The following is a 12,109-nucleotide window of genomic DNA, read 5'->3' on the forward strand; positions in this document are numbered from 1 at the left end:
AGAGGAGTGGAACAGGAAGAAGGCACAACTGAGACCTTTCAAAGTTTTGGCCCAAACTTTGGGGTATGGGGGGCATCATTTGAGCTCCTCGCCTCAGGTGCCAAAATGTGGGCCGGCCCTGGTTTGTAGTCTAGTAGTTGCAGACAGTATAATCTATTGTAACAACAAACCATTTAGGTCATCTGCAGGGACTGAACGTAGGACCTCTGGTGTAAAAGCATGAGCCTCTGCCACTTGAGCGAAGGAACCTGATCTCTTTGTGCACAAGCAGTAGCAGAATCATAAACCTCTAAAGTAGGTCAAGCTGCTAGACACAGAGCCATACTGTGTTAGTGTGGGTTATAGAATCATCAAATTTGCCACGTTTCTGCTGAAAGACTCTGGCAAAGTGGATGAGCCTTGAAACTGTTCTAACTGAGATGTAGGTTCTACTGCTAGGCCTGCCTGAAGTGTCCTTGTCCAAGCTCTCAGATGTCTTGCCGGTGAAATGGGTGAATGACGGGTACCTCTTCAAAGGTAGCCATATGAAGCCTTGTTTAATGAGGGGCACAGACATAGTAACAACCATCAGTGGAAGAGCTAGTACTAGAAGTCAGAATCTGTGGGCTTGCATTTCAGGCCTCCGTCCCTGTCAGGTGAGTTCTGCTGCTGTCATATGCCAGCAGCAGGGACTGAAATTATGTTACTACCAATAAAATCCTCAGATGTGGCAACTCATAGCCAGTGTGGGACAGAGGAGGCTGGAGCCTGCAGGGATCTGTGAATCTGCCATAGGCTAAAACCCACCAGGGAGTGCCAGGGCATAGAAGAAGTGCCATTTCTTACAGCAGGTTGAAGTATGTTGTTTACTCCCATTGTTTGTCAAGCCCTCCTAGAAGCGTGACAATGACCTTTATTTCTCGCCAGTTTTTGTCCTTTCACAAATATTAATTATTTTTCTCCTGTGTTTATATCTGCGCTGAATTAACAGGGCTGTTTTTAACTGGAGCCGCTAGCTTGTTTAGGGGCTTTTCATTCCAGATACCATAAATATCTGCTAAAAACAGCTCTGAGCACAACTACTACCACCAAACCAGTGGGGCAGGGAGGGGACACAGAAAATGGAGTTTGCATGGGTCTTACAAAAAAGGAGGTTTAAAAAAAATCTCTTCAGCTGAGTGGCAGGTGATTTTTAAAGAAAATAACATCTAGATTCTGAAAGCTTTATCCGTCAGATTATAACAGTTTCATGCCTCTGAGACTCTGTTGAGCCCTGGGACTGCTTTGTGGGTTTGTTTGGTGATTCGAATGTGGAAAATAACAATAATATTTACTGCAGTCACATCTAAAGACCCCAACTTGAGATCAAGGCCCCATTGGCCTAGCATTGCACACGCACAAGTAAGAGATGATCTCTGCCTCAAAGAGCTTACAGTTCTAAATCTCCTAGTGGCCATGGGACCCCAGCAGGAAGATAAATAACATGGGTTTCGGATGCGGATTTAGATTATCCATTCCCACTAGGCCCTCAACCAAAGGCTTTGTCTGATGCACGAGCTCAGAGACTGAACAGGGAAGATAAGCTGATGGCAGACTGGAACCACTGAAAAAATTAGGTTCAGCCAGGCTAGGTTTGAGGCTTTTTAGTGCTTACAGCACGAGAGAGAGGGAGACTACCTACGGTAAAGTCCGGTTGCTCGCAACCTCTCGTCGCTGTGACATGCCTTAGTTATGGGTTAATGTGGCTCGCCCTGGAAATTGAGATGGTGGGTGGATGGGTGTGCAGTGATGTAACTGGGTGCCCCTCTGAATTTTTCAAGGGCAGATTGAAATCTGAATCCTTTTAGGATCTCCTTCGACAGTTATCACCAGTCTTTTGGCATACTGTAGGTACCTGAATGACCTGCCCAGCCAGCCACACAAGTTCTGGCCTTCTGCATCCATTGTACGTTGGGAAGAGGAGGAAATGTTACTGTGCTGCAGACCCTTTTAGGAAATGGCTTGTTGAGATTTCCTTCCTCCTAATGCTAAATTGTGAGTGGGGGATGCCACATTTAGCCTGCCAAAGGCCCCTAATGTGGGCCCATCTATATTATAACCTCTACCATGTGATAGGAGATGTTGTTTTTTTGTATTATAATGTGCATAGATGCCACAACAGAGATCAGGGCTCCAGTATGCCAGGCACTGTACAAACACAAAAGGAGACAGAGTTGCTACCCTCAAGAGTTTGCAAATGAAATAGATAGGATGGATGAACAACTCAGGCCCAGCAAGGGGAAGTGTCTTACCCAAGGTTACACGCACGTCAGTGGTCGAGCTGAGAATGGAACCCTGGTCTCCAGAGTCCCAGTCTAGTGTCCTACCCCCTAGACAATGTTGCTTTTACTGGGTTGTTTCTGAACACAGTTACCTTTTGTAGTGCAGATGGAATGTTAACCATGCTAAAGACTTGAGCTGTCCTCAGTTCAAAGATATAGTTAATGTCCAATCTAGGGTTGCCATCCATCCAGGTTTTACCCAGACAGTCTGGTTTTTGGCTTCTGTGTCCGGGTACCATTTAGGGTTGCCAGGTGCCCGGTTTTCAACAGGAAAGTCCGGTCGAAAAGGGGACCTGGCAACCCTAAATGGCATCTAAACCAAAAGTCTGCTTACTGTGGGGTGGGGGCAGGCACCAGGCCATTAACCCACGCCAGCCCCTGCTCAGCTGGGACTGCCTCCTCCCTGCAGGCAGCCTTCTTGAGACGATCCAGTGATGGGGCAGGAGAGCAGCGAGCAATGAGGGCAGGGCCTTGGGAAGAAGAGGCAGAGCAGGGACAGGGTGCGGGGAAGAAGAGGAGCAGGGCATGGCCTTGGAGCAAGAGGAGGAGCAGGGGCAGGGCCTTTGAGGGGAGAGGTGGGGCACAGAGCAGGGCCTCGGGGGTCCAGTTATCAGCAATTAGAAAGGTGGCAACCCTAGTCCCATCTAGCCTACAAAAGTAACCATGTCATAAGCAGGTACTCTGCAGGTGGGCCCTTAGCAGTAAAAGTGTGGAGCTGGAATGGAAATAGTGTATCAGGAATCAAAAAGGAACAAAACACCTTCCAAAATGTATCAGACCAGCCACTATCCCCTGGTTGAAGGCTACCCTCCCAGTTCCTTACTTACAGCAGTGACTAAATGCAACACAGATCCTCACACTTACATAATCAGAGTTTACACTGCTTCACGCTCAAGGCTCAGCTGAGGAAAACAAGCCACTCCATCTCACTGTTCGTTTACCCTCCTGAACTCTGTCTTTGAGTGCTTCAGGGTAGACACTACAGCAGCTAATAACCTCACAGGGCATGTGCAGGGAACAATTAAAGCTCGTTGTGCCAGGATTGGGAGACAGCCACCCCCATTTTGCTGAGTGCAGCAGCCTCTCGTGCGGCCGGTGACAGTGAGCGGCAAGCATGTCTCACTGATTGCAGACCCCGTGAGTTAACATGTAAAAATCAATGGCTAAACTCAAGCTGGCATTTCTGGGCCTCTTGCTAATGGCAGCCATTTTGGTGGAAAGCAACAGCATCCATTGCCTGGATACCACAGGGCTGGGGAGAACAAGGCAGCTGAGACTGTAAACCAGCTTCCATCCAGCTGCATCATGGGATTAGTGAGCAAGGCAAGGCACAGGATTATAACATGACTGTTCAAACAGAGAGCTAGTTGTTAAATAGAAAACCCTTGCACTTGGCATTGGGGTGTCTTGAACCCCAACAGCACAGTACGGAGGGATGAATGAACTGCAGTTCCTTCAGGGGCTGCAGGGTGGTGCTATGGCTCATTACAGATGCCACCAGGATGAGTCCGGCAGGACTCTTCCAGCTGCACATGAGAGACTTAAAAGTAGGCAGTGTCCCTGATGCAGGAGTTTTTCACAGGTTAGAAGGCCTAAGCTGTGGTTTAGTTTGTGAGATACAGCTACCCCTGTGCCCGCACATCAGAAGCTTTCTGTCTCTGCTGCATCTGCCTGCTCTGGAGGCTGTTGCTTATAAGGGAATGCATTGCCAGACTGAAAAGCTTGGAGACCGAACTCCTTTGTTTATCCCCAGAACAGGCACAACACAGCAGCAGGGCAAGTTTCTGTCGTTGTGCCTGATCTCTCATTGGAGACATCCCTGATGAGATAAATGGGAAGTTCGGTCTTTGGCATCTCTGCCAAGACTATCCGTGGGATCCAGTCAGTGCCAGCTGTGATGATACACTCACAACACTTCCATATTCAAAACACTGCACCAGTATGAGCTAATTAACCCTCACAACATCCTTGTGAGTTATGGGTAAGTATCAGGTGCAGTCCCCGTGTTTTAGATGGGGAAACAGACACAGCATTGCCAAACACTCAGAATCATGAGTCCGGGCCCAAACAATCGTGAGATTTTGTATAAACCATATATTTTGGGTTCTTTTATTTGCCTTCTGTTTTTTGAGCCTTTAGGAAGCACTCGAGTCCTGTGTTCAGGGATTTCTCCACAACCATGAGTCTAGAAACTTATTTTTTTAAACGTTTCACACAAATTCACATGACTCCAAGAGGTGGGGCTTTAAGAAAAATACAAATAATCATGGGGCTCATGATAAATCAAAGTTGGCAACATTGCAGACGCACAGAAAGAGGAAGCGACTTGCCCAGCAAATCAGTGTTGGGGATGGGATTACAACTTCTAACCAGCTGACTCCCAACCCCATTAATTCCTCCAGACCCTGCTACCTAATAGTGATTGTATGCTAGACTGAGTCCTCCCAACTCATTTCACATTGATCACCAAACAGTAACCAGAAGCAGATAACCTCTGATGCCTACCAGCTTAGATTAGATTTGAACTAACAGCCCCATCTTTTTGAGCCAACCAGCCTGCCTCTCCTGCCCCCTGAAACCTAGGACCAAATGGAAGACAGTGCCATAGATGAGAAAGGCTTTGTTTCCCGTTCCCTAAGCCAAGCCAGTCCCTCTAGCCTGGGACTGGATTGAAATCAGTGTTCTAAAAATGAAAGGCCCTGTATCCCATTCCTAAACACTCTCCTCACCTGCCCCTGCTCTCTCTCATAGGTAAGCGGCAAGTACAGCTTGCACAAATCCTCTTAGAGAGAAGGATTCTCTTTGTCCATCCTATCAGCTGAGGGAAGGAGTAACCAGGGGTCCAGTCGCACTCAGCGCTAACATAGCATACAGTTTTGTCATTTCATGTATAATAAATAAATGCAAAACCCCAGGCATTTGCTGTGATGCCTCTGAAAATTGTGTGTGTCAGTTCCAATGTGCACATCACCATCCTAACACAACTCATATGCTCTTTACAGTTTGTTTTCATTATCGGGTGAGAAAGTGTGGCTTTGTCTGCAGACCCAGCAGGTAGATTCACTGCTCTGTACAGACCCCAATCAGGATTGCGAAAGGCCCTGGCTAAGGATGAGAGTCTATTGTGTGTGGGTGCTGACCTCAAAGCAGAGAATCAGCATACATGCAGAGGTGCTTTTTTCCCTGTCTTTTTCCTTCCCTTCTAAATTGGCTTGGGGTGAGGTGAAGCTGAAGGGATCCTCGGAAAGGCCAGGTCGTTGATTGAAAGGAAAAGGCATAATGGATGGTGAAGAGCTTTCATCAGCAGGATGGGCTGCAACAGGCTCCAGGGAATAGCATTCTGCCTGCACTCTGGCTGTGTGTCTGTCTGTCTCTGATTATTGTGTGTATTTTCATCTCCGCTGTCTCTCTCTCTCTTAATCTGGGCTCCTCTGTGCCACCAAGATGCATAGCTCACTCCATTGTCTGAGAGACTAATTTGCACTGTAAATCTGATGCTTATCTTACATGACAGCTTACTATGGGGCTTACTGCAGTCCTGAAAACAAGCTATCCAGAGACAGCCAGGGAGCTTTAGACAGGTTGACTGGGATGAAAGATGTGCTCCCACCCTGGCGCACTCTCATCTACTCCGGCTCCCCGGTCAGAGCTTGGGCTTTGTCCCTTGCATTTTGCTGTAACCCATTTTAAGAGAGTCAAAAAATAATCCAATCTGAGTTGAAGTTTGGATCACGACACTCATCAGCTCGGGGGTAGGAAGTCAGAGCTCTGAAATGCTGTTGGAGCGGCCATCAGTTTACCAAGGGTGAGGGCTCCACCCTTGCTTCCTGCTGCTCATCAAAGTTAAGCAACACAGGAGGGCTAGAATCCAAGTGCTGGCAGCCACTTTAGTCTTGGTGATCTCTGAGTCTGGAATTCCTAGAGCTCGCTACAGCATTGTTGACTTTGTGCCTAGCATAATTAGAAGGATTCGTTGTTCTTGTCTTAACTCCTTAATGCTTCCTGACACTTTCTCCAACACTTTTCAGTTCTCTGCAGGCCATGTGGCATCTTAACGCGTCTCATATGCATGTGCCTCCTCCTTTCTGGTCCCCAGGCTATTCACCTGAAGGCTTCCATATCTCATCTGATCCGTTTGACTCTAGTGTTGATTGGAAATGGGGACAGGACACAAAAGCTCCCACATCGAGGCCCATCACTAAGCCATTATCCTGGAGACCTACTAGAGGGCTTCGTGCCCTGAGCTTCAGCACCGTGATCCCCTCCTGGGACAAGTAGGCTGGTTGCCCTCCATGTCTAGAGAAGGTGGCACATGTACTGCACTTCTGAGGGATGATACAGCACAGTGAACACAAGACTCCAGCGATCCCATCCCATCATAGAAGGGTTAGTACTTGTGAGACTAAAATGGAACCAGTGCCAACTTTCACCCCTCCCTCAAAATGGACCTGCTCTGAGGTGTGGTTGATTTTCTGTGCTCCTCTTTTTCATACATCCCTGCCTTTCCTAGTCCAAGTGAGAAGCCAAAGCACCAAAATTGCTATACCAGACAGGCTGCTTTTTGTGGGGGAAGTAGGTTCAAACTAGACCAAAAATGGAGTCCTGGCATCTTTAACTGCTCCCTGCCCCACAGGAAGAGAAGGGCTTTCTTACAAAAGCGCAGTGTTGCTCTATGGCAGTGAGCCCACTGGCCTGTTCCTGTAGAACAGGTGGAATTTTAATCACTTGGGACTGTACCAGAAATCGTGCAGAGAGCATATTCTAACCCAGTTTTGCAGACTGGTTACGTCAGATAAAGATCTGAATATCAGGGGCTTATCCAAACCCTTTGACACCAACAACTCCTCCTAGCAAGTGCACTGCCCCAGAACTTAGCTGCAGGCAACTGATGGCGCCTCCCAAGCAACTTCCATGAAAGCAAGCAGAGCACCCAAAACTGTCTAAGTCAAGAAGGCTCCAACATATGCCAAGTAAGAGACCTGATGAGGTGCAGGGACTAATCCAATTTTAAAAGCACCGTGTAGCTATTTTTTGTAGAAGATCCAGAACCACTCCCTTCCCCACTGAGTGACAGTGGCACAGCCTGTTAGCAGTTGATCTGATGGGCTGAAGTTTAGTCTGCAGGTGCGCTTAGACTATGCGAAACACGCGGGGACCTGTTTCACAGCTGCACTAAGGAGCCCCTTTGTGCCAAGTGCTATGACAAATATCCCAAGACAGTCCATGCCCTTGAATCGTGAGCTATTTGGAGAATGACAAAAAGGAATAGGTGGGCAAAAGAAATGTGGATGGAGGTGCAGGGTGGGAAGCAAAAGTAACAGTAAATGGAGCAGGATTGGCATAGAAGGCATAACTCTGATGTCTCCATCAGCCACAGTGTGCAGCATCTGAAGACCTTGCCATGCTATTAGCTATTCAGCCTCTGCTTTCTGAAGTTCCCAAGCCCTTCACTTGCTAGCAAAGGAAATGCACTGACAGAATCAATATCAGCCACAATCTGCATGGAAATGAAAGTGGGGGGTGATATCAAAAGGGTTTTTCCAAGTAGAATTTCCTGTTGCCTGGAATATTATTAGTATTCCAAGTGGAACACTGTTGACTAGTTGAGCTGAGTTAATAGATATGGGGGTCCCTCTTGAAGAAGCAGCGATCATTGCAGCATGGTTTGTGTCTGTGAGCACGACCTAATGCGTGAGACATAAAAATCCCTATGAAGATCCAAGGGGACAGACCACAGCCAGCTGTTGGTTAGCTACACTAACCTGTTCTTCCCTTGTCCAGCCGCTTGGGCTAGTGTGAGTGAATGGCCTGTAACATCTTGCCATAAGTGACCCATCTAGCCACTCTCAGTCCGGGGATGTGGCTAGGAATGGGAAGCAGCATTTTGCTGGGGATTCCCCTGCTGAATGGCTCTGAGTGGTCTCAGCCTTTTGTTTGTGTCAATGTGTTCCAGGCCAGTTCCTTTGCATGTCCCGTGGACTGTATAAACATTAATGGATCTCGCTGCTGAGCTCTGAAGAGCCTCTCTCTTCAGAGTGCTTACAAAATCTCTGTGATTCTCCTTGCCAAGTGACTGACTAATTCTAACAGAATTCCTGGCTTGGGCTTTGTATGGACACATCATTATTATGCAGGCTTTCAGCAGCCTGCCGTTCATCTCCACAATTTCCCCACTTCCCAGAACATGGGGAACACATCCCAATAAAAGCCCTCCTGCTGCATGGTTTTGCTTTATCAAAATGAGTCTATGTGTATTAGCTATCAGCCCTCTAAGCTGACGCTGGGTTAGAAAGGACTTTACTGTTGCAGGACTCCAGTGTTTCCAGAGGGAGCTTTCTCTCCTATCCAGCAAGACCCCTTTGCTGTTTTCTTGTGGTTGTTTCTAACATGTCCCGTGTATAGAACTGGCAGCAAATAAGAAGTCCTGGCACCTAAAACATCCCACCCCTCTCCAAAAAAAACAGTTACCACTTTGCTGCCTGTATCCAGTAGTGGCAGTGGACACAAGCTGAGAGGGGGTATGTGGAAGGCAGCTTCAGAGTTGAAAAGTTAGAACCCCATGAGTAGCAGCTTGGAACTAACCAGCTCCTCAGCCCTGGCAAATTGTGAGTATTGCCCCACGCATACCATCAAGAGAGAAAACTTCTAAGTGCCCACCAGACAGGTGGCATTTCAGCCATTATAGCTCTGCAGTTCTTACATCTCATGCTAGCAATTCCTTTGCTTTACTAGCAGTAGTTAGTGTGGAGGGGAGAGGAATTATGTCCCTTGATAAGGGGGTTCACCTTAAATGAGGCAGTGAGATTTGACAGTTATGTAACTGAGCTTTATTGATCCTTTCTGCACTGCATGGGCATTCACCAAGCACCCACTAAATTCCCAAAGTCTTCTCCCATTATGCACTGGACTGTGTAAATTGTGGTTCCCTGGTAAGTCTCAGCTTTGGTTACTCCAGTGTCCTGGATATTGCAGTGAGGGGGCAGGGGTATTTCTGGGGAAGACTCTCTAGGTATTGGGGTGTGTCTGCCTTTTCCTAACGTGCTGTGGTGATGAGGAACCCTTCAAAGTTAGAATTGACGAGAGCTACCTAGGAGAAGAGTTTTAGGAGATAATGCATCTAATTGCTTCCCCATTGTCTTTCTCCTTGCAGACTCCAGCAAGGACCATCCACAACAGCAGGCAGGAGTGATCTGGAGAGTGACGGGAGGCCTGTTCAGCATCACGCGGGGAGCTGTGGGGGCAACGTTGGGAGGAGTTGCCTGGGTTGGCAGCAAGAGCCTGGAACTCACCAAAACAGCTGTGACCAGCGTCCCTGCCGCCAGTGTTGGACTGGTAAAGGGCGGCGTCTCAGTGGTGACCAGCGGCGTGGGAGCTGTGGGCAGTGCCATGGCCAACAAAGTCCCTTTCACCACAAAGAAGAAGGACAAGGCTGACTAACCCTGATCGCAGCTTCCTTGCAAAAGATCAGTCCATACGCTCCCTCTCCACAGCACCTCTTCAGATTGGAAACAGCCGCCTCGGGGGGCAGGGGCAAAGCACCAGGGCAGACTCCAGCTGCAGCCCGCTCAGCACCACCTGCCTGGCTCAGAGCTCACAGAGTCACTGCAAATTTCTTTCACTCCTAACACCTACTGGGGGCCCACTCTCCTCCGAGGGCTTTTGAAGGCACAGCTTCTCTACCCTGCAGTTTCCTTCCCCTTTCTTGCTCTCCCGAGCACAGAGGAGTGGAAGTGGGCACTGGGAGATGGCAGGGGGTGGGTGGGAAGAACTGTGCTTCAGCATGAAGCCCACACATGCTCCTGATGTTCCTTTCATTGTATTTAGTTTGGGTTCAGTTTCAGGCCCCTGGGAGGTGTTCTTAAGGTTTGCTGGGGGGAAGGAGAGAATTGTTATAAGAAAGTCCCATTGACATGAAGAAGAGATACTGTGGCTAATGAAGGCTTGTTCCTCCCCCGGAGAAATCGAGGGGAGTACCCATTTCCCTTTGTCTATAGGTTTCAGTCCCCAAGCTGGTCCTCCCAGGTCTGCACTCAGGCGAAGTGTGCCCTTGGAAAGGGAACCCTCGGCCCTAGCAGAGCAGCTCCCATGTCACGCGATATCACACAAGTACGTTGTACAAACTGGAGCAGATTTCCTAGTTTAGGGGTGAATGGAGGAGGAAATGTCTGTGTCTGTAGCCTGGAGAGAGGGAGTACCAGGTCACCATAGCGCCAGAGTCAGAGGCACCATTGCAACGTTACAGCAAGGAGGCTAAGCCCCTGTAATGTTATAGCAGAAGGCAGCACTGCTGCCATAATATTATGACAATAGGCAGCCAGTGCAGCTTCAGCAGTAAGGGGCACCAAAGCTTTTGTCACAGGTGAGGCAGACTTGGCCTTAATGTAAGCTGGTGCAACCTGCTGAAGTCGTTGGCATTTCTCCCATGCAAGGCAGAGTCAGTCTGGCTCCATGCCTTGCTCACGGTACTGCTCCTCAGCTGTGTTAAAGAACATACGTTTTAAAGGTGGGGACCCTGGTTTGCCTCCACGGGATGTAATGTTAAACCCTGGTAAAGCATGTTCCTGAACCTAATTTGAGTCCTGCAGTAGGGGTTAGCCTACTGCACCACTCTTACTATGGCTGGGCACCTCAAAGAACAACTCCCTGAGGTGTAGTGGCATCATTGTGACCACACAAGCCTGCTTTAGAGAGTGATTTCCCTGGATTAGTGAGAGTACGCTCCAAAGCAGGCGAGTACAGAGCTAGTGTGCACACTGCATCGGCAATTCGTACACCACACACTACTCACGGGGTTCCAGCCTGCCTCAGCAGAATGAGCATGTGACACTAAATAGTCACCCTGTGTTCTGCAGCTCAGCACAGACCCAGAAACTGAGTCTGCTGCTGCCTCTCCGTCCTAACCCACTCTGTCACATGATTCTCTCTCTCCCTGAGTCCCCTGCAATCCCCAGGATTAATGGGATAAGGAAAGCCCCACGTTCCAGCATTAACTCTGCCTTTCCTGGCTTTTGTCAGGTTTTTTGCCTAGATTGTTAGGTTTGGGGGTGCATAGAAAAGTGACACAGTGTTTGCAATGTATTTTATAAATATGCATCTATATTAGCATGTGTGTATGTAATCTGCAGTACACAGGCATGTTTTCAACCAGGTAAACTAACCTGTGCCATTGCTGCAGACCTGTTCACATATTCATCTTTGGCAGGTTCCAGCATATCGTTTTTTTATAGAGGGACGCTGTCCGAATAAAAATCATGTTTTAACAGATGTTTTTCCCTGTGTTGCCTGATACTTAGTTTATTAAAACCAAAAGAATGTTAAAAAATCTCCTTTACTTTCTCCCCCTAGTGCTCTTGGTTTACTTGTTGCCCTTGGCTCCTTTTGGAAGTTCCTGGTCCTAGTCAGTTTCTTTTCCTGGTTCTAATGCTGTAGCAATGATGCTATGCTTGTCTCTGACACCAGGGAATATTTAAATACAAGAAAAAAACCCTTTTCACTGAATTGTCTAATACCTGTGAATGCCTTTGGATCCTGGCCTTTATGAAATCCATCTGTGGGGTAAGAGTTGAGTGGACTATGTCCCTTCACTAGACAAACTGCACGTCCGAGTGTCTCTGCATCACCCGTACTGTGCACTGACCCTGCTATTTGCAGTAATAATGAATAGCTGATCGCCACAGTATGTTGCTCTTGATCGAAAGAAAGTGGCTTAAGCTGCCGCTTTGTTTTTAGAGAGGCAACTGCTTTGCTGGTGTCTTTTCTGGAGACCTTGCTGACACAGACGTGCTGGGTTTGACTCTGAAGACAGCAAC

At 48.1% G+C, this 12,109-nt stretch overlaps 1 protein-coding gene across 2 annotated transcripts in view; it reads left to right on the forward strand.

The window, feature by feature from the left end:
- The window catches only part of LOC144265708 (transmembrane protein 263-B-like), a 312,864-nt gene extending 301,300 nt beyond the window's left edge, over positions 1–11,564 (forward strand). For both annotated transcript variants that reach the window (XM_077818585.1, XM_077818586.1), the window contains one exon: positions 9,451–11,564. In XM_077818585.1, coding sequence (XP_077674711.1) covers positions 9,451–9,737 — 287 coding nt within the window. In that variant the 3' untranslated portion in view covers positions 9,738–11,564. The remainder of the gene's footprint in view (positions 1–9,450) is intronic.
- Positions 11,565–12,109: the final 545 nt, after the last annotated feature.

This window comes from Eretmochelys imbricata, chromosome 6 (genome assembly GCF_965152235.1).
Source record: "Eretmochelys imbricata isolate rEreImb1 chromosome 6, rEreImb1.hap1, whole genome shotgun sequence".
Classification (NCBI taxonomy): Eukaryota; Metazoa; Chordata; order Testudines; family Cheloniidae; genus Eretmochelys; species Eretmochelys imbricata.